Source organism: Neopsephotus bourkii, unplaced genomic scaffold, assembly GCF_033783945.1.
Source record: "Neopsephotus bourkii isolate Nb327-2 ecotype Australia unplaced genomic scaffold, CSIRO-AGI_Nbou_v1 NB_1526, whole genome shotgun sequence".
In the NCBI taxonomy this organism is placed as follows: domain Eukaryota; kingdom Metazoa; phylum Chordata; class Aves; order Psittaciformes; family Psittacidae; genus Neopsephotus; species Neopsephotus bourkii.
The window spans coordinates 1,833,231-1,853,754 of NW_026902002.1; the positions used below are offsets into that span (position 1 = coordinate 1,833,231).

Below are 20,524 nucleotides of genomic sequence, written 5' to 3' on the forward strand. Positions count from 1 at the left end.
AACTTTCTGAATAATTGCTAAAAAGAAACTGCGTCCACACAGACCACTTTCAAAGATAATTAAAAGGACATCATAAATGGAAAAACATTAAAGTATTTGTAACAGTAAACAGAGGTCCACAGGTGCCATAAAGGTGAACCCCAGAACCAGTTTCCAGGTTACATTTTAATTAAGAAAACATTCACATATATGTCAATGTGAAACAAAACATTCTGAAATTTAGTATCTGACATATTCCAAATCTAGTTTGCCAATACGCTATAGCATTATTATTATTATTATTTAGTTAGCCTACCCCCTACTGCCTCACAAAGGCAAAATTGATTTTGGAAGCAAAGAGCTTGCATGATATGCTGAACATATACTCTCTACATTCCTTCCATTAATGTACTTGTGAATTAAGCTTTTTTTATGCCACCAATCAAATTCACCAAACTTAGCATCCCTACATACATTTCAGTGTATGGATATAACCTATTTTCCTCCTCTAGTCCCATATTATTTTGTGTCCTTCATAAAAGAAAAAGTTTAACCATCAAGTGAAAAATGTCCACAGGCATCTTCCATTGCTTTATTTAAAAAAATGATAATAATAAAGAAAAACCCATCCAGACAGCTTCTTTTGGAGAACAGCTTTACATTCCTGAGAGTGAGTAACTGTTGGAACAAGACTGCCTCTAAATGTTCCAGGACTTGTCAGACATTGTAATCGGGGGACTTTCCCTGTGGCTGTCGCAGTCGAATTTGTAAGGTAGAAAACGCTCCCACAGTCACATGAAAGAACAGCTGCCACAGGTTGCGCAGTTCGTACAGATACATGTTACACAGGCAAATTAACCCAAAAGTCAGGAAGGATTTGGCATTCCTCCAGCCTGTGTAGTATACAAACAGGTAACACTGTCGGGAAATAAAAAAGAAATCTGATTACCACATGTAAGGTAACTTCCACTGAGAAACACTATCTTGTCACTGAGAAATTACAAACCCAAACCAAGTAAAAGTATAAATCAAACATGTAAGAACAGTATTAATGTAGCAGTCATGGAAGGGTGAAAAGTACCTGACATCAATACAAGGTTACATTTTACTTCCATTAAAAACTCTTTAAGAACATAACAATTTATTACAACCTGCAATAATGAGTGGCCCGTGACAAATGAAAGTGGGTGTTCCTGGCAATGTCTGGTCAAAATACACTCTGTTCCATTCAAGGAATGGAGAAGAACAAGGAGCCAGGGTTCAGTCTTCTTCAGACAAAACAGTGGGAAGGACAAGGAAAATACCAGGGCCCTGCAGCTGGGAACACTCAGCAAGAGGCAAGGCCCCAGATACCAACACAGTGTCCTGCCAGGGTTAATGCAGAGAATTAACTGATAGATGTCCAGAGTCTACAAATACCCACTGTCCTTCTTCGGCTGGTACAAGATGGATCACGTGTGGAGAGAAATATGCAACAACTCTACTATAATTCCCCTACATTTTAAGGGTCAGTTCCTGTACCTCATGGTGTAACACAGAATGTCAGGACTGCCTGCAGTTCCCTACTTTACCTTCTTCCTACTGCAACTAGAAATCTGTTCAAGTCTCTTGCCTTTAGAGTTTTCATCTCTAAAGGGACGTGGCTTTTACATAAACATTATTTTTACTTCTGCTGTTGTTCAAACTTCTTCCTTGACTTCTGCAAAAAACCTGTTTGCCTCCCACTCTGGATTCTAGCCACTTCTGTCAACTGAAGAAAGCTTTTACTGTGCTTCAAGGCAGGCAACAGCATCACTTGAGCTTACTTTGTATTCCAAATCTGTTCGCAGTGGATATATAACCATGCTCACACAAATTGTGTAAGAGCACCATCACTGGACTATCTAAGTATCATTTTCTGTTCTTCTTGGGTATTTGCCATGTTTTATCAGTCAGAGAAGCTAATTTATTTTTTTTTTCAATTTTCATGTTCCTCAAAAAGAGCCAAAGCATTGTACATTTCCAACTGAACAATGCAATTTATTGAGATTACTTTATATTCTATCCAAAACTCGACCACTTTCTTACAAAGCATGTACTTCCACTGTAAGTGTGACTGAGGTTAACAAAACTACCTGTAATTTTGGGATACCTAAGTATCTTCAGACATATGAATACTGCCAGTATCAGCAAGATTTGCACATCCTTCCTCCAAAGCAAAGTAAAACTAGAGAAAAGTAATCCACGTGCTTCAGAATCTATATGGAATTTTTCTGAACTTGCCTGGCCACTTCAAGCAGAGCAAATGCAACCTACTTGTGCCGACAGTTTTATAAATCATATATGAAAGAGCAATTAGCTGGCATAGTATCTCAGCAGTAAGAGTTCAGATAATCTTCTAGCAGTGTCACCTCCACTGACAACATATGAAAAAGTGTAGCTAATACCAAGATTAAAATAAGAGTCAGGATATGCTTCATCAAAATCATTAATAAATATGAAGAGTTTAAAATGGTAAAAATATTACAGAAGTTTAAAAATGTTACTGGAACATGATGTTGAATGACTCCAAATTTTACTGAAGATCTGTTTTAAATTAATTCAGTGGCTTTTCGTTAGTCTAGGTTTGAAATGCTAGATTTGCCAGTTACAGAACAGAGCACCACTCAAAAGGCCAAAACATCTCACTGTAACAAGTGCTATTATGAAATTCCTGAGGTTGGTTTTTTTATTTCTATTAAAGGGAAGTGTTAGTATGGCAGTTACTGAGCACGTTTTTACGTAGAAGACTCCTCTGTGCTACTTCAGAGAAGAACTTAATTTGGGGGAGGGGGAAGTTATTTGGTGTGAGGTTTTCTTAATAAATGTTAAGAAGTGACTGAAGGCTCAGCTCCTGATACTTCACACTTCAGGTACAACTGAGATAGTTATTTTTGTACATTTTCTTCTTCAGAGGAGACCAGAAACCATTGCGGAACACCAGACATGACAGGAAGCCTAAAACATCACACTCCCTTCAGTCCCATTTTTTGCCTGAACACCCAGGATGCAAACATTTTCTCAGAAACCATAAAGGGTAACACACTGATATGTTGTTACTGACTCAACAAGACAATACAGCATTATGGACATATGGGGGAATGACAATAAAATGTGCTGTCACACAACACATGAAATTAATCTCCCAAACTCTTAACGTGGCAAAACAACATCAGAATATGCCAGAGAACTAAGAGCCCTCTTAGTTCTGAAAACTGACCAATTACATATGGTAGGAATGACACCAGAGGGTGCAGAACAGGAGTATCAACAGATATATTCTGAGTATTAAAGAAAAAGCCTATATTGCAAGCTGCATGAATTGTTTCTTAAAAACATCTCTATTCAAGTCAGTGGAGAAAAGTCCTTTCTTATATTAAGAATAAGTTTTCTATTTTGGGAGGGGAAGGAAGAATATGTATTTTTCCCCACAAAAAAAAGAATATGGTGGAACTCCTCCATGTGACATGGAGCAGATTGTTGGCATGGAAAATTAACACCAATTTGAAGAATTATTTAAGGCAGCAGCTGACAAAAGTCAACAAGTGGTGAAGAACACAAGTTGTACTTGTGTCCTGCACCTGGGTTGGGGCAATCCCAAGCACAACTACAGGGTGAGCAGAGAATGGATTAAGAGCAGCACTGAGAAGAAGAACTCTGAGTGTTAGTTGATCAGAAGCTAAACACGACCTGGCACTGTTCACCTGCAGCCCAGAAAGCCAACTGCATCCTGGGCTGCATCAAAAGGAGTGTGACCAGCAGGTCAAGGGAGGCAATTCTCCCTCTCTACTCTGCTCTCATGAGACACCCCACCTGTAGTACTACATCCAGCTCAAGACCTACACCAACAGAAGGAGATAGACCTGTTGGAGCAAGCCCAGAGGAGGACCATGAAGATTTTATCAGAGGCCTAGCGCACTTCTCCTATGAAGACAGGCTGAGAGAATTGAGGTTGTTCAGCCTGGAAAAGAAAAAGCTCTAGGAAGACCTAAGAGCAGCCTTCCAATAGCTGGAAAGGGACTTTTTGCAAGGGCATATAGTGACAGAACAAGGGGGGATGGCTTTAAACTGACAGAAGGCAGACTGAGACTAGATATTAGGAAGAACGTCTTCACTGTGAGGGTAGTGAGACACTGGAACAGGCTGCCCAGAGTTGTGGCTGCCCCATCCCTGGAAGTGTTCAAGGCCAGGTTGGATGGGGCTTTGACCAACCTGGTCTAGTGAAGAGTGTCTATGCCCATGGCAGGGGGGGTTGGAACTAGATGATCTTCAAAGGTCCTTTCCAACCCAAACCATTCTGTGATTCTATGATTCTATGAGTACATTTTGCTAATAGAGAATGGAGATTACAGGTAACCTGGACAAAAGGCTGACTGATAGAAAGGCTGATGTGAAAGGAAAATCCTGAGGCATTTTATTTTAGGACAAGGGGTAACAGGTTAAAACTTAAACAGGGGAAGTTTAGATTGGATATAAGGAGGAAGTTCTTTACTGTAAGGGTGGTGAGGCACTGGAATGGGTTGCCCAGGGAAGTTGTGAATGCTCCATTCCTGGCAGTGTTCAAGGCCAGGTTGGACAGAGCCTTGGGTGACATGGTTTAGTGTGAGGTGTCCCTGCCCGTGGCAGGGGGGTTGGAATTAGATGATCTTAAGGTCCTTTCCATAATTATTCTATGATTCTATGATCTGACACTGTATTAAACATTGGCATAAAGAAATAAGTAGAAACCACATACTCCACAAATGCAAGAGATTAAAAGTCAGAAGAGTTATAGTAACAGCAATTGAACATGACAGACATTATAGTCATAGCTAAATGTAACAGCAGTGTTACTGAATGACAAATGCCAATGGGTACCAGAATACCATGCTACAAATTAGATAGGAAGGTCAAATTCAAATGCAGAAATGGAAAACCTACTGATACAAAATATCGGATAGGAGAAAGAAAACATAGTGGAAAGAGACTGAAAGCTTTGAAAAGGGAGGAGATGCACTATAGTGTACAAAGAGATGAAAATTCTGGAGTGTAGCATCTAGGTGTTACTGTATTTATTTCAAATTTTCCCAAAGGAAAGAAGTAGCACACTATTTGTTCAGATGGTTAAGCTTACTCGAACTATGAAACTACTGCTCTAAGGAAATGATATAACCTCCACTGTTTGCAACTTTAGAGATAAACTGTAAGCTCCAGACAGAAAAGTACACCAAATCTCTTAATCAACTAACTGGAGAAAAATTCCAGCAAACAGAAGCTCTTTGTATCAAACTAATGGAAAAAAAAAAAAAAAAACAGAGCAGAAATTATTTTTATAATCACCCTTTCCAAGTATCTGTGACATTTAAGAAAACATGATGACATTTATGCATGACTGGGTAAAGTTTCTAAACTCTACAGTGAATTATGCAAGTAGAAGAACACACCTGGTACAAACAGGCTGCTGTTCCAAGAAAAAATGCAATAACATAGCTGAAATCTTCACCTTCATTCTGTGAAAATAAAATAAAATAGATGTTTCAGTGAAATACCAGATATTTACAGTATGAAAGTTATTAATTATTGCCTTTAAAATAGTCTCACATAAAGATTTATAATAATTTCTGTATTATACTAAACCAAAAGACTTAGCGCTAATTGCTGTTTACATTTATGTCTGGAAAAAAAAACAAGACAGTGATCTGCAATCTGACCAGAATGCTTATTCACAACAAACAACTTAGGCTAAGATTTTCAAAAGCCTTAAGGGAAGTCCAGATCTAGCACCGGATACTTACCTTCTATAGATGCCTTTGAAAATTCAAGTCTGAACACTGTACCTACCTTAAAACTTTGTAGAATTATGCCTTCCTCCAGCTTCACAAGATGGAAAAGAGATAAAAGGAGAAAACAAACTGGCCACTAGGGTGTGGTAAAATTCTACACAGAAAGTAGAGCAGGCAGCTTTGTGTTCATGGCAGTGAGAGCTAACAAAAGCACACGAATTTATCAGAAAGATTATTGGAAAATTACGTTTTCTTGAAGGAAAAGATGGAAAAATTTACTTTAAGAGCTTTCTATTCTGTGTTTAGAAACCAAAAAAGAATTCCTTCTAATTTATTCAAAGGGGTTGTTATAGTTTCTATAGAGCTGAGCAGAATAAATTTGCATGCTCAGTGATTATTCTAACCACAATTCAAACAAACATCTGCAACAATCGGAAATTTTCCCAGGAAAACAATGGGTACTCATGCAAATGTTCTTCCTTGAAAGGCGAGTATCATTTTGATAAGATGATGGTCCATTCAGAACTACATGTTTCTGCTCAGAGTATGTTCATTGTGAAGCATTTCCATCTCCATTGTTGACTAGGAAAAAGTTTGCATTTCTGCACATAAAACTTACCTACACAATGCAGTACACTCCTAAACTGTACGCAAGTCTACCTTGATGACACCACATATTTGCTGGAGTATAGCTAGAGATTTTAACAGTTTTGCTAACACCCAAATAAAAACACTGATTACAAAGGAACCACTAATGCAGAGACAAGCTTTTGAATGACATCTCAGAATTTCCATTAATCATATTTTGGATTATTTCTCACTCAACCTTGTGGATTTTTCCATAATAAAATAAATTAAGAGAAATTTTAATGGATTTTTAGTGCCCTTGTTTTTCAGAAACTGAAAAACCATCTTTCATCTGTACTGCCTTCTTTTACCTCCAGATGCAATAACATATAGAGTAACATTAATGAGCTGCCTTAGTATCATTTAAATAGCTTTATCTAACATTGGCATTCCTTTACAAAAAATCAGGCTCAGAAAGGTAATAAAACAAGTTCTAGAAATATTAAACTAAGTGGTAGAAATCTGTTCAGTACTATTTGTACTACAGTGTACTTTAAATTCATTTCTATTTATAAACTGAGAGAATTGTGCATAGCAGAAATATCTAATTAGTGATAAAGTAGAGCTGTATGTTCATTAATTCATTCTTGGTTCTTCTTTAAGAAACAACTCCAAATTAGGACCTAGTACGAAACACTTTCATTAATCCTGTTCATTGTTCATTAGCCTTCAGGAAATGCTAAGGCCTCAAATATTACCACTTTATTAAATCTTTACATGTATCAATAATTATATCGGATAACTGGAATACATCTTCTTTACCTTACTTCCCTAAAAAAAATCCTTTATGTATCTAAAGCACTGCAGTTATAAAGTCCAGATAAATGTTTGAATAAAAATATTATCTATTAGTCGTTCAGAAGAATTCTCATTTTCTTTCAGAAAAGTTTGACAGGGATTTTAGTTTCTACTTCCATCACCACAACAGCAGAACCACTTAATGTTAAGTCAGTCTTTTTTTGTGGTAACACACATGCTTGCCAGCACTACCAGCATATTCACTTGAATTGCTTGAAATCATTAACCACTGTTAGAGACCTTGTAGCAATAAGAATACAATTCCCTAGAAACTGGATAAAAAATTGAACAGAAAGAAACTGAAAGTCTATAGCAAGGGACAGAGCAGAGTGCTCACATGAACAAACGTTTGTGGAGAAGGTTGTCTGGTGAGGGGGTAGGTGTTTGGGGGGAACAGGAGTTAGAAGAAATCACTTCACACTTTCCCTTACGTTGATCATTTCAGCACACAAAAAGAAATGCTATCCTACCTAAAAAGGTTTATTCAAAACAAAGAAAAACAAAAAAAAAGGTTCCTAAAAACAGTTTTACAAAACCTGTTTAAGGGTCCCTGCTCTGGGGACCTTCCAAAAAAAAAAAAAAAAAAAAAAATAATCAGATTTTCAAAGCTGTTCACCATTTCTCTCAGGTGTTTTTAAATAACATCTCTGAAAATTAGATGTCTCATATCCCACCACAGATTTAGAAAACAGAACATTATGTTCTCATACTGCTACAGAGGTTCCTACGGAAAGGGTCAGCCACCCACCTCCTACTGCTTTTTAAACTCACAGCCTCAATGAATGATGCATCACACTCAAGAAGGATGCACAGATCACAATCAACATAGGTTTCATTAACAGAGGTCTAACCTCACAAGCAGTATTTCTAAAGACAAAACTGGCAAGATTTAGTTCATATAGTAAGCATATTCTAAGGTGATATTATGATTGCTATGATGCATAACACTTCAACTCATAAACACATACAATACCTGGAGAAGACTTTCTATGGCATGAAAGCCACGAATTAAATTCAAAGCTCCACATAACAGGCTAAGCACAAATGAGACAATCCCTGGCAGAGTCACTGGCTCCAGACGCTGATGAGGAGCTGCAAAGCAGAAGATCAAAACAAGGTATCAAAGGTCAAAGTAATGTCTTGAGAAATTTAGTAAATCAGTAATCTCCCTATTCAGTGGCTTCTACCTCTAAAAGAGATCACTGAAGCAAACCACAGAATGTTAATCTTTTTTTTTTTTTTTTAAAGAAGAAACATTCTGAGTATTCAACACAAGGTTTAACAAAACATAGTTTCCTTCAATTCAAATATATAATTGTCTTATTATATTTAGTCTTTAACTCAATACATTCAGTTTATTCAGTATGACACTGAAAGCTGCTCAAACACGCCAGGAAATCAATGGCAACTGATGCACTTGCTACTGAAATTTGTCCACAATTAGCATCCAGCTCTTAAATCAAGTAAGAGCTCCCCTCAACAGCCTCCACTTTTCTTTAACACTTACACGTTAGCAAAGCTAGCCAGACTGATTCAGTATGTTTACTGAACAGAACACTATGAAGCAAAACTATTACAGTCCCCTCCCTTAAAAGGTAGAGTTACCCAAGACACAAATAAAAAGACAGTTCTGAAACTACTAGTATCTATATTACAACCTTACACACACCTTTCGGGTAGTGATAGTACTTAGAAGACTCTTACAAAACACATTAAAATTAAAACACGCTTTCTCTCCATGCACACCCACTCTTTCCGGCTCATATAGGGTCACAAGTGTATGTTCCTCATTACTGTCCCTTCCATAATTAATAACAGAACACAAATATGAAAAAACAATGAACAATCTCTTAACAGTCCAGGCAACACTGGGAAAACAACAGGACCACTGAGCCATACTTAAATCCTTCTGTTCAAGTAAATGAACTGTAAAGATGTGACAATGAGGTTAATGAACTGTAACATTAATAGGGAGAGTGGTGTCAATTCTGGTTGTTTGCATTGCAGAGATCCAGGAAAAAAAGCTTTCCAAACAGTTTATGAAGTTACAGAACCTAAGGAAAAAATGACAAAAGCTATTTTACACTGATAAGCAGACTGGGCTGTCTTAATTATAAGTGTGTGATAAATTAAAAATAAAACATGAAATTAATTCAGTTAGCTCATTTGTGCTGAATTTAAGTGTAATTGGGATTTTTTAAACAAAAGCATAACCCATGTTTAACTTTCAGAGCTTATTTCTTTTGTAACTGTAGTGCATATTAGAGGAATACAACCAGCAATTGCACACTTAAGGTAGATAGGCTATTCGCATACCAAACCATCCATTTTCAGTGACTCAGAGCCAGTTGTTTCGTTTCGGGTTTTTTTAAATCATCTCATCTAGAGAGCGGCAAAAAGCTGAAGGTGCATGTAACTGTTTTTAGCCAAAGGTAATTGCATTTCATTAACTGGTGGGTAAAATTAGTTTGTTGCTCTTCACTCACAGCTCTCCAGACAATCTCATTTTCCCCACGTTATCAGGGTAACTCTAAAACATCATGAGTTAAATCAGCATTTAAAACACCTCTTTGAGAACCATGGGAGGAAAAGAGTCTTGTCAGTCGAATCAAGACAGTCTATGAAGAACCATAAAATACTAAATTTTCTCTCTTATTAAAATAGGAAAACAAATCCAAAAACTTTTAAGGACACTGTATACCACTATCGATGGCATTAAGCTCTTCAGGGCTTAATAAATTTCAGTGTTACAATCAAAGCAACAAGAGCCATCTATATAGTAAAAAAAAAAAAAGCCAAAATGAGAAGAATGAAGGAGGTGTCAGAGAGGGCAGGGTAAGGAACAGCTGGCCTTCAGTCAATACATACAGAAATTTTAGAAATATAACTGTCATATCAAAAACTTCTCTAATGCAAGCCAAGGATCAAACAAAGCACAAATTCTGAATTAAAATGTCGATGCTTAAATAACAATTTAGGACATTTACTCAAAGTGTGAAATTGCAGTACTTGTAAGGCCATTTATTTAAAAACAAAATGTAAACAACAACAACAAAAAAAAAAAAATCAAACACCAAAAAAACCTCTAAACCAGCACCAAGTTCTTGTGTGACAAACGATGGTGTCATCAGGCAAAAAGTAACCTTGATTTGGCAACTGCTCTTTCATTGAAAAAAAGTTCAGAAAATAGTAAATTTATCCTAACCTAGAACATCACACATCAGCTGTCTCCCTGCTTCTAATGCCTGCCAACACCTACATTTATTTGAAGCAAAACTGTATCCATAAGCTGCACACTTTATGCTTCACACATTAATAACTACCCCTGTTCCTCACTACATAGCACAACTTTGCTAAGGGAAAAGAACTGCTATTTAAAATTGCTTTAACAAAGATGCCTAGACACTAGCACTTGGATACATATCCAATTATAAGCAGCTAACAGACAATGCCCCGTCAGCATAGCCAAAACTAACACATCATATTCTGCTATTCCATATAACTAAACCAAGATTTGCATCTACCTATCTTCCTCCCTCTGCATGCTACTCAACTTGATTTAACATACTTAATTCAGTTGCAGCAAGTCATATTTTTTAACAGGACGGCATACTCAGAAATTTACACTAGGCAAACCGTATCTTTTCATGAGAATTTTCCTTCAAAAGGAAAAACTTTGAAGTCTAGCCAACTGAGGGGGTAGGAAACAATGAGAGAAAGTTATTTCCAATGGTGGAGAGAAACAATGAATTTAAAGAATTACAAAACTATTAGCAGACTTGCTAGAAAAGACTCTGATACTCAATAGCATCTAATATTTGAAAAGCTGAAGGAAGAGCACAGTGGAAACGTCTCATAAGGTACAGTACTTTGATGGTGAGTTTCTACATCAATTCAAGGAAGTAAGCAGGTGACTGATCAGAGAGATCTACGGAATTCAGAGGAAGAAGGAAGTTAAAAGTAACTGAAAGAGAAACAGAAGAAAATTGACATGGAAATAAAAGAAGAGAGCAGAAATGCTTCTGTAAGTCAAGTTGTGGAAAGGTAGGGGAAAAAACTGGAAGATCATCTGGTAATTATTGTTTCATTTCACTTCACAGTAAAAAAGGTCCTTATATATGGCTTTCTCTACACTGTCTTATAGCACCTAGAATCCTCACGCGCAAGGCCTCAGCAGTACACATAAGGCAGACTAGGACCAAGTAGTTTTTAATTTTCTAGAGGAATCCTTATAAGTAAAGCAATTAGGATAATATACTGACAAAGTGATTCTATTTTTAATGTACATGTATACACATATACATGCATATATATAAACTGCATAAAATTAAGCTGAGCTCTTATATTACAAAACTGTAGGAAGTGTTTAGATTTATGATTGCAATTTTCATCCCAACACTATAAAGTGAGCAGCATCCATGTATGTTTGCCCAGGATAACTAGCCTTATAGAAAAGAGGTACTTCAGAAAAAAAAGGGGAAAATATTAACAAATTAAAATCAACCCTTCATTTTATTCTATTTATTATTCTGCTTCACTAAACTTGGAAGGCTGAAATCAGACTATGTGAAGTAAACTCCAGAGTTTCACAAGTGGATTCCACATATTACTGCAAGGACTTGGTGAGTTTTAATGGATCTGTCCTGCTGGGAAATGCCTTAAAGATAGCCCTCAAACAGATTCAGAGCAGTCACTTAACAGCACAAACCACAGAATCCCATTATTTACCTCCTACATGAAGTAAATTAAAGTTAAAAAAAATTAATAACTACTTACATGCATGTGGCAAGTATATACAAAATTGTTATTATTAACACTGTACACAAGGCATTTATTTTTTGAGAGTATATCCTTTAGACAGCATAGTTCTTGGGATTTTCACAGTCACAGATACTTCCTGAAGTGTTGCTTCTCCCTCCAGGTGCTCTAAGTCCTGAAACTATGCTCTCGCTTACGTAATCATTGGGTCTTACTGGGCAAGAATAATAAACATTTTCATAAATCTTAAAAGGTCAGAAAAAGAAAAATCATCTTGTTAAGTGTTCACCCCCATTTGCTTATCTTCATGTAGGCTTTTTGTTTCCCTTCAATAAAGCAGTCCATTAGATAGACCCATTTCTCCCTCTGCATGCCTTGGAAATATATGCACTTCGAGCAGAGGACAAAACTTTAGACATCTAAGGTAAAACACATGTAAGGTCATGGCAGCTTTCTGCTTTAAGAACACCATGGTGAAAAAGTTTTTTGTAAAGAAAAAAGTATCAAAGATTAATTCTACTACCCTGCACCTGTCTCACTTAAGGATACAAAACCAAAGGCTGAAACTTACCTGCAGATATCTTACCAGTACCCTTATATTCAGCCACAGATAAATGTGCAAATCCATTAGCTGAACCAAGTTCTGACAAGGAAATTTGGTAAGGTGGTCTCAGTTTGATCTCTGTCTGCATGTCAGCGAGATTCATCTTTGTTGACAAAGAACGTGTGTTGTTATATCTCTGTTTGGTCCTCTGAATGAAATTATCTGTGCAAAGTTTTAAATAAAAAGGTATATATTCATAGACTTTTGTTAATTAAATAATCCAAGACCATGCAGCTTTATGTATGACACGCTTCACAAATTGAAATGTGCTGTCTAAAATGCTTGGTTTTATTTTGGTTGTTTTTTAATACTATTTCTGGTTTGTATTATTCTGCTATTTAATTCTGCACTAAAAAAATAAACTGAGCTCTAGAAATCTAATTACATAATGACTGAATAAACTAATGACTTTTCTCTGCACGAGACTAAATCCATTGCAAATACAATTATTTTACTGCACTAATTCGCTTTTCCATTAGTTTGGTAAATATCCTTCAGGAAAATATGAATTCCTGCATTCAAGTATAAATTTACTTGAGTATGAAACGTGTGCAAAATATTCAGGTGGAGAAAATTATTATCATATTATACAGATCTAATGACTGTAACAGATCTACATTCTAACTGAACAACTAGTAGAACAAAGAAGGCGCTGGGGAAAATATAAAGTATTCACAGAAATCTTCCTAAGTAAGACAACAGTATTATACAGAAACTGTTAGAAATTGCCTGACTGAATTATAGACAGGAATTGACCAACTGGAATATCTTCCCCCAAATTTCTAAAATCGCCATCCTTTGTGCTCTAATGTATTTTATAGGAATGTTTAAAATACCTGCCTAACATTTAGTATTAAAGCTACAGATATTAATGGAATCCATTAACACCTGTTATCTGATATACATGAGATTAGTTGTATTTGGAGCTTGCATGACAAGATTTAATGCTTCACTATATCATAAAACAAACAAAAATCTGTCCGTTCATGTACTGAACAAAAATTACTCCACAGCTAAGAGCAAATATGAAATTGCAGTCTTTCACTTGATAAATTTATTAAGCTAAATGCCTTTACAGGCATTAATTATTTCAACAGGTCTGAAGCCAAACAACTTCTAGTATAATTAACTAAAACATGAACTCCAGATTTAGTCACATAAGGCTTAAACCAAAACCTGCTGGAAAGAACAGAAAGATTAAAAACAAGTTTGGATAAAACTCTAGTAGCCTAATTTAATGACCACAGAAGTATTTCTTTATTGATTCTAAGGGGAGGTAAATCAGATTCTAAATCCACTGAAATACAGCTATAAACTGCCTTGGACATTTTTGTTTTGTGTATGTTAAATTGCACGTCTATTTAAATACTCATTTGTCCTAGTGTGAGAATCAAGAAAAAGAAGTCAGATCCTTACCAAATTCTATAAAACAGTATGGTCTGACAGCAGTATTTGTCTTCATCATATTGTAGGTAGTGATGAATTCTTTCTGAAGCTCATCCAGGAAGCAGAAAGCCAGGACACTGGGATAATTTTCAGTGCACAACATCATATAGCTTACTCCCAGAGAACTTATAAAGCTGTAATTGAGACAACAAATTGAAAATTTCAAATTTGAATTCAGGTAATTTGCTGCTTCGCTACTCTGATTTCATATTCTATAAGCAGAAGAGCAAAAACTGCCCTGGGGTATTAAGGAAACTAATGTTTACCGAGAAGTGCAACATTATTGTAGAAGGAAAACAATTTACTTTTAGGTAATGTTTTAATTTAACACCACCTTGTATGGTCATATGAGAAGCTGTGTTATACACATCTATGTATGAATGTGCGTATGTGTGCGTATGCGTATGTACACACTCTTACATATATGGAAAAGAAAATAACATAAAACTTTCAGGATAAAAACAGTAGGTTTGTCCCATAATAGCTTTTCATTCATCTCAAATGCAGAATACACTAATTTGGCACATCCCAAAGATGCAAAAACTTATCTTCAGATTGGGGCTGGCGCAGGGAAGTGTGGCAGTTGCTTCCTTCTAAAATATGTAATAAAATAAAATTGCTCTGTAGAATACAGGATTCATCATTCTCCAAAGACAGGCGGAAGGGTGACCAGAGATGACAAATACGAAATCAGAAAAGGACAGTTTTCAATATACATATATCTATTGCATTTAAGCAATTCATTAAACCATTTAATAAGACATTCAAATTTCCTCATAATCTATATTATTAGAAGTAATCAAAGCCAAAACTAATAAAAAAAACTTCCTGACTAAATCTTATGCCTCAGTCTTAAAAGTTTCTTTGAAACTGACCAGTTTACAAGCCAACTACAGCTGAGGTTTTAAAAGACACATCAACTAGAAAAAATTAAGTCTGTGCTGGGCCTGATCCTGAGAAATGCTGGAAACGCACATCTACCAATGGGACATGAAGAAGGTGGAGCACTCTACAGGATCATTTAGGTGGTATACTTTTCACCACTGTAACTTCTACATGTTTGCTAGGGGTTAGGATGAAATTACTCACCTCATTTAAAATAACATATCTAAATTAGAATCAGAATTCAGCTCAGCTAAAGAGCAACCTGATTACTGACTACACACAGGAACACCTAGGTACCAATACTAAGGAGTAACTTCACACACAAACAAAATCAGATTCAAAGAGTTATTTCACAACAATGCAAATCTCACACTGCAAATGGAAAAAAAAAAAGAGCATCTTTTGAATTGGTAATTAATCAGTATTGTCATGCAGGTACACTATGGAACTGACATGCTAAAGAAATTAGAAAGTTATTAGAACAAAAAGTCAAAACATAAAAGTGTGAAAACAAAAAGCATTGCTGTGAAAGTGCTGAACGAAGCAACAGGATTGGTAGGTTCCATTCTACCATTCACCACTTGACTACATACTGCCTTCCCACTACCACACTCCCTTTTGTGCCATTTCAAAAAATTATTGAGTTATTCTGGGGTTTAGGGCATATTTTCCTCTCAAGACAACCAAAATCCTGTAAATACAATGAAAGGGCCTAATTCCATGCTGGGTTATGAAAGTATCTGGGTACTTTCTAAAATGCGTGCAGACTAAAAAGAGAAAAAGCAATGAACACTAGTTGAAGTAGCATGATGAAGTACAAGTCTGGTCGCTTTCGTATAAGAAACAACCTTGAAATTTAAAGAAATTATTTCTAGTAGGTCAAGGGCTTAAATATTTATAAACATACTGTCTATTTCAAACTAGAATTTCCACTAAAGTTTGAGTACATTTCAGATCTTTCTGTAATTTCTCAATCAAGTTCTGATACATAAGTACAGCCAAGAATCAATCTTCTAATGTGAACTGTTAACTTTTTAACTTAGCCAGACACAACCTGAAATGTTGCAAATATAGAAAAAGAAAAACTTACTTTATATTATACTGCCCGGTTTTCAGAGTACATCTATCAGGAAGCTGAGAAAGTTTCTTTGAGAGCATTTTAAAGTATTTTCTACATTCCTGCATTCCCATGCTCTGGTCATAATCAGTAGATGCAGACAGTGGGAGTCCATCCCTCACACGGACCACAGAGGCAGATAAAATCATAGACATTGCCAATACAGTTAACAACAACCTACAACAAAACACAGATCAGGAGGAATCAGAATTAAAACAAAAACAAAGGAGTCAACTGCAATTATTCAAACATCCCAAGCTATATACTGGGCTCAAAATTAACATAGGGCACAGGGAAGGTTTTCAACTGCAAGTCAGATTAGAGTCCGAACTGCATAGGACCTATTAGTCTAAGCAAACCACAAAGCAGTAACACATCTGACATTAATGTCACATTTTCAAATATTGTTATCTGAACTGCCATAATCCTCACCTAGATACCTATGGAGACTGAAAAACTATTATAACTCAGTTTTAGTACTACTGTAGCACTTGTAGCCCTGAAGCTGTGAGTCTTTTTGTTTAGTGAGATGATTATAGCTTAAACAAAGAAGAATAGCTGGAGAGGAAAACCATGTACTGTAAGGATATGCCAGATGCAAAATGATCCAGGAGTTGATCAAGCAATAATATTAATGTGCTTTCATGAAACTGTGTTACTGAGTACATGCTTAAGTGCCCTGACTGAGACTTAAGTAACTTACATACCATCAAATAGGAAATCTAGGATGAGGACAGCAAGGAATGTAATCTCTCTCTCACAACTCATACTGGAATTTCTTTAACATGAAACACATTTTTAGTTATATGTGTCTCCACTTTCTTTAAATCTGCAAATGCATCTATAAGTATCACACAAACACTGAGCAGGCTGAAATGGTGCTTGCAAAGCCTACCTGTTATCACAGTATTTAATTTTCAAAGCATAATAATTAAAGTTTTGTGTAATAAAGTCACTTAAAAAAGAAAAAATTGTGTATTTAAGCATTTCTTGATCACAAGGAGAAAATTTATAGCAGGTATTTAACAGTATAAACACATATCCTGCAGACAGTCTTTCAAGACTAAAGACATTTTTAAAACCTTCAATTTCTTCAAATCTTACATTAAATCAAAACATCCAAAAGTTTAGCAAGACAAACATTAAAAGAAGGAATACATATCTGTTAAGTTTCAGTACACAAATTTGTCCTCTTACAAGTGGGCGAGCTGCTAGAATTTATATGAAGCCAAAAGCAAACACTTCCTCAACTCTTAACACTACTCTGCAGACTCCTGCCATGTACACCTATCACTTCAGAGACTATGAAAAAAAGAAAAACAGATTTTCGCCTTCCTCAGATGATGCTACTCAAGTTCCATAGAGTCACAAACTGCAAAGGAAAACAGATTTCTGAATACAGCTGAAATATGGTTTCATGTGCAATACTGACATGTTTACAGCACCTTTCAAACCATGACATTAAGGTGCTTTCAAGCCTTGGCAACTGAAGGACTTTTCACGTATTCTGAAAAATTAGGAATCCAAGTTTTCCCAAAATAGAACTGCCTCTCCATAAAAGAGAGGAAACAGCTATTTTTTTAAACCGGAAATGTCACCTCCCCTATTTGACACTACTCAAAGGTTACATATACATCAGGGTACTTACTGAATAGTAATCAGTATTCAGTTTTTTCAAGGGTATTTACTCCTCAGAGAGGCATACAATAATGAAATTATTGCAAATACCTTGTAATTTTCAATTTAAGAAATTCAGCTATATTAGCAGTCAAACTGCTTCAAGTCAAACTTCAACTTGCTTTCAGATGCATGACATGACCTAAAAAATTCCACATTAATACCTTTGTAATTACTTCTAGAGCATATCAGACTTTCACCAGTCATAGCTGTAGCAGAAGTCACTGTTGCCTGCACTCTGCTGAACAACTCTGGGCTTTTACCAGGTACGCTTATTATTTCAGTACTATAGAATTCCCTATTGTACAAAATGACTTGATCAGTTAGAAAATCAGAAAACAAGACAACGTTAGGGCTTGCTCTAAATTAGCTTTCTGCATGGAAGCATTCTAGAAGTTAAACACAGAAACTAGTTCTAGAAACTTTATTCTATCTTGACTTCATGCATGTGCTCCCAGCAGGGCAATTCAAATGTATGCACTTGGCACCCCTCTTCTTAACTATGCTGCTAACCACATAACCACAGCAGCAGCTCAAGAGCATAAAAAAATTGCAGAGAAGCTTTACATTGTAATGGCTCTCCATCAATAGCCTCCTGTACCATTTGGAACTCAAGGCTAAAATGGACTTTCGGGAGCTACATCAACATACTGTAGTGATAGGACAAGGGGTAATGGGTTAAAACTTAAACAGGGGAAGTTCAAATTGGATATAAGGAGGAAATTCTTTCCTGTTAGGTTGGTGAGGCACTGGAATAGGTTGCCCAGGGAGGCTGTGAATGCTCCATCCCTGGCAGTGTTCAAGGCCAGGTTGGATGAGGCCTTGGGTGATACGGTTTAGAGCAAGGTGTCCCTGCCCATGGCAGGGGGGTTGGAACTTGATGATCTTAAGGTCCTTTCCAACTCTAACTATTCTATGATTCTATTCTATGATTCTATGAACATAAACAAACAACAATGACGTGATAGCAAAGTTTAACATTTCCCTCATTAACTTACTTGCACAAAATGTAATTTCATGGATCTGCATTTCCACTGACGAAGCACGTAACTTCATTAGTACCTAACATGAAGAACGCAACATAGCTCCATGACCTGGTTTAGGAAATGGTAGTGAATAGGACAGTACTGCAGGAGAAACTCAGAATCCCGCAGCCAGCTCTCAGAAGGAAAAATACTGCTCTCTTCACTTTTAAAATGATCTTGACAGTTGAAGTTCATGTTGAGCTATCTGGTGAGAAAAGAACCAACAGAAAAAAGTTAATAAATGTATTTACTGGCTAACAAGATTCTTCAGCTCTTTTTGTGACACCATGCTTATTGGAAAGACACATCCCAGGGAGATTACTCAAGATGAATTCAAGTAAAAAGAAGAGTAGAATAAGAGAAGTATTAAAATGTTTCTACTTTTTAAGTTAATTCCTATTCTTTAAGTGAATTTGAAGAAGTCCGATCATTTCTGCCATTTAAAATGGGAAAATATGTTACCTGTCTGCCCAGTCATGAGTAACTCAGGGTAAAGCAACCTTTGACTCTGAATGTCATCATCTACCTCATACACTAACTTTAATTAATCTATAATCTCCTCTGATCAGAAACTTGAACACTTCAGGAACAGAACAGAACACAACTACCACTGTATTTTCAAAGCATTAAGATTTTCAACAGTCAATCTAACAATAGTTGCTTTACTCCTACAACTAAGGACAAAGAATGCAAATATCACCGATAACAGCATGTATGCATGGACAACAGACAAAGCAAAGGATAAAGACCTCTTCAGAGTATTCTTTCAATTTTTATGTCTACTCTATAGGTAAATGAATATTCACACAAATATAGAACAAAAAAAGAGTTACTTGATTCAAGACTCCTACTTATATGTAGAGAAATTAGTCTCTGTAACAGAAGACAAGCCTCCATTAAAACCCTCCAATTCTCTCAATGTACCATAAAATCACACAAGGTAAAAATGGTGGTTAGATGAACAGTCTTATGATCACCAGTCACCCACGCTTGATTACCATCACCTTAAAAACCCACCCAGTGAAAATATGCAGTTTTTCCTCAGCTTCCTAACAGTGAAATCAGCAAGCTATCTAAAAAATGCAGCCAATAAAAGAAAATCACTTTGGCTGCAAGATCACACATATGTAAAGAGATGTGTAATACACGTACTGCAAGAGAACATTCAGCCTTACTTGAAAATGTATTAATATAGAGAAAAAGTTTACTAAATCTTCAAAATGAAAGAACTATTGTAATTGTCTCTCAAAACAATAAAGCTCTACAGAAGGAGCCAAGTGATAAATTTGATCTAGACTTATGGATATAGAAATTGAAGAAAGTACATTAAAGATACAGTAGTAGGTTTAGAACTGTCATTAAATGTCTTTTATATACATCTATACAGAGCCGCACACAGTAATTCACCACACTATCACAAATTTCATAGGTCTTTCTCCAAAAAAATCTATATTCATCAAACACCTGAAGATGACAAAAGACTGCACTTTCACCAAAAATGGTGTATGAATCCATTACGGGTGCAAAGAAATGAACAGGGATTGGGTTCACTATCTCATTCTATGACAGAACTGAAGAGCACCATACCCAACCAGCAGGTGTTCAGCTCAAGGTTACCACAGATCGTTCTTCACAAAATATGCAATTTTGTGAATGTGCCAGTGGAATTGCTTGTCACAGGATGTGCTGATGCTAAGATGTTATGTGAATTCAAAAGGCAATTGGAACAATTCACAGAAAAACTACAGGGGTGATTAAAACTGAAACACTACCATTTGCTCATCAAGATTCTGCCCTCAAACAGTCACCAACAGGGACAGTACACCAC

The 20,524-nt window shown here is 36.2% G+C and overlaps 1 protein-coding gene across 1 annotated transcript; it reads right to left on the reverse strand.

The window, feature by feature from the left end:
- Positions 1-148: 148 nt before the first annotated feature.
- SEC22A (SEC22 homolog A, vesicle trafficking protein) lies at positions 149-18,920 on the reverse strand. The gene is made up of 7 exons (XM_061370038.1): positions 18,670-18,920; positions 15,968-16,171; positions 13,963-14,126; positions 12,514-12,708; positions 8,158-8,276; positions 5,421-5,486; positions 149-897 (listed from the first exon to the last, which is right to left on the reverse strand). Exons 2-7 carry the CDS (start codon positions 16,147-16,149, stop codon positions 697-699), a joined length of 927 nt encoding a protein of 308 aa, XP_061226022.1. The 5' UTR covers positions 16,150-16,171; positions 18,670-18,920; the 3' UTR covers positions 149-696.
- Between the last annotated feature and the right edge of the window lie 1,604 nt (positions 18,921-20,524).

Bases quoted from the DNA above. Each gene is read 5' to 3' on its own strand.
- SEC22A (XM_061370038.1), bottom strand. From the start codon at position 16,149: ATGTCTATGATTTTATCTGCCTCTGTGGTCCGTGTGAGGGATGGACTC. The intron at 8,277-12,513 runs GTAAGTTTCAGC...TCTGCTTTGCAG, and splicing joins TACTGGTAAGATATCTGCAG to CTCCTCATCAGCGTCTGGAG. The intron at 5,487-8,157 runs GTATTGTATGTG...TTATTTTCACAG, and splicing joins CCATAGAAAGTCTTCTCCAG to AATGAAGGTGAAGATTTCAG.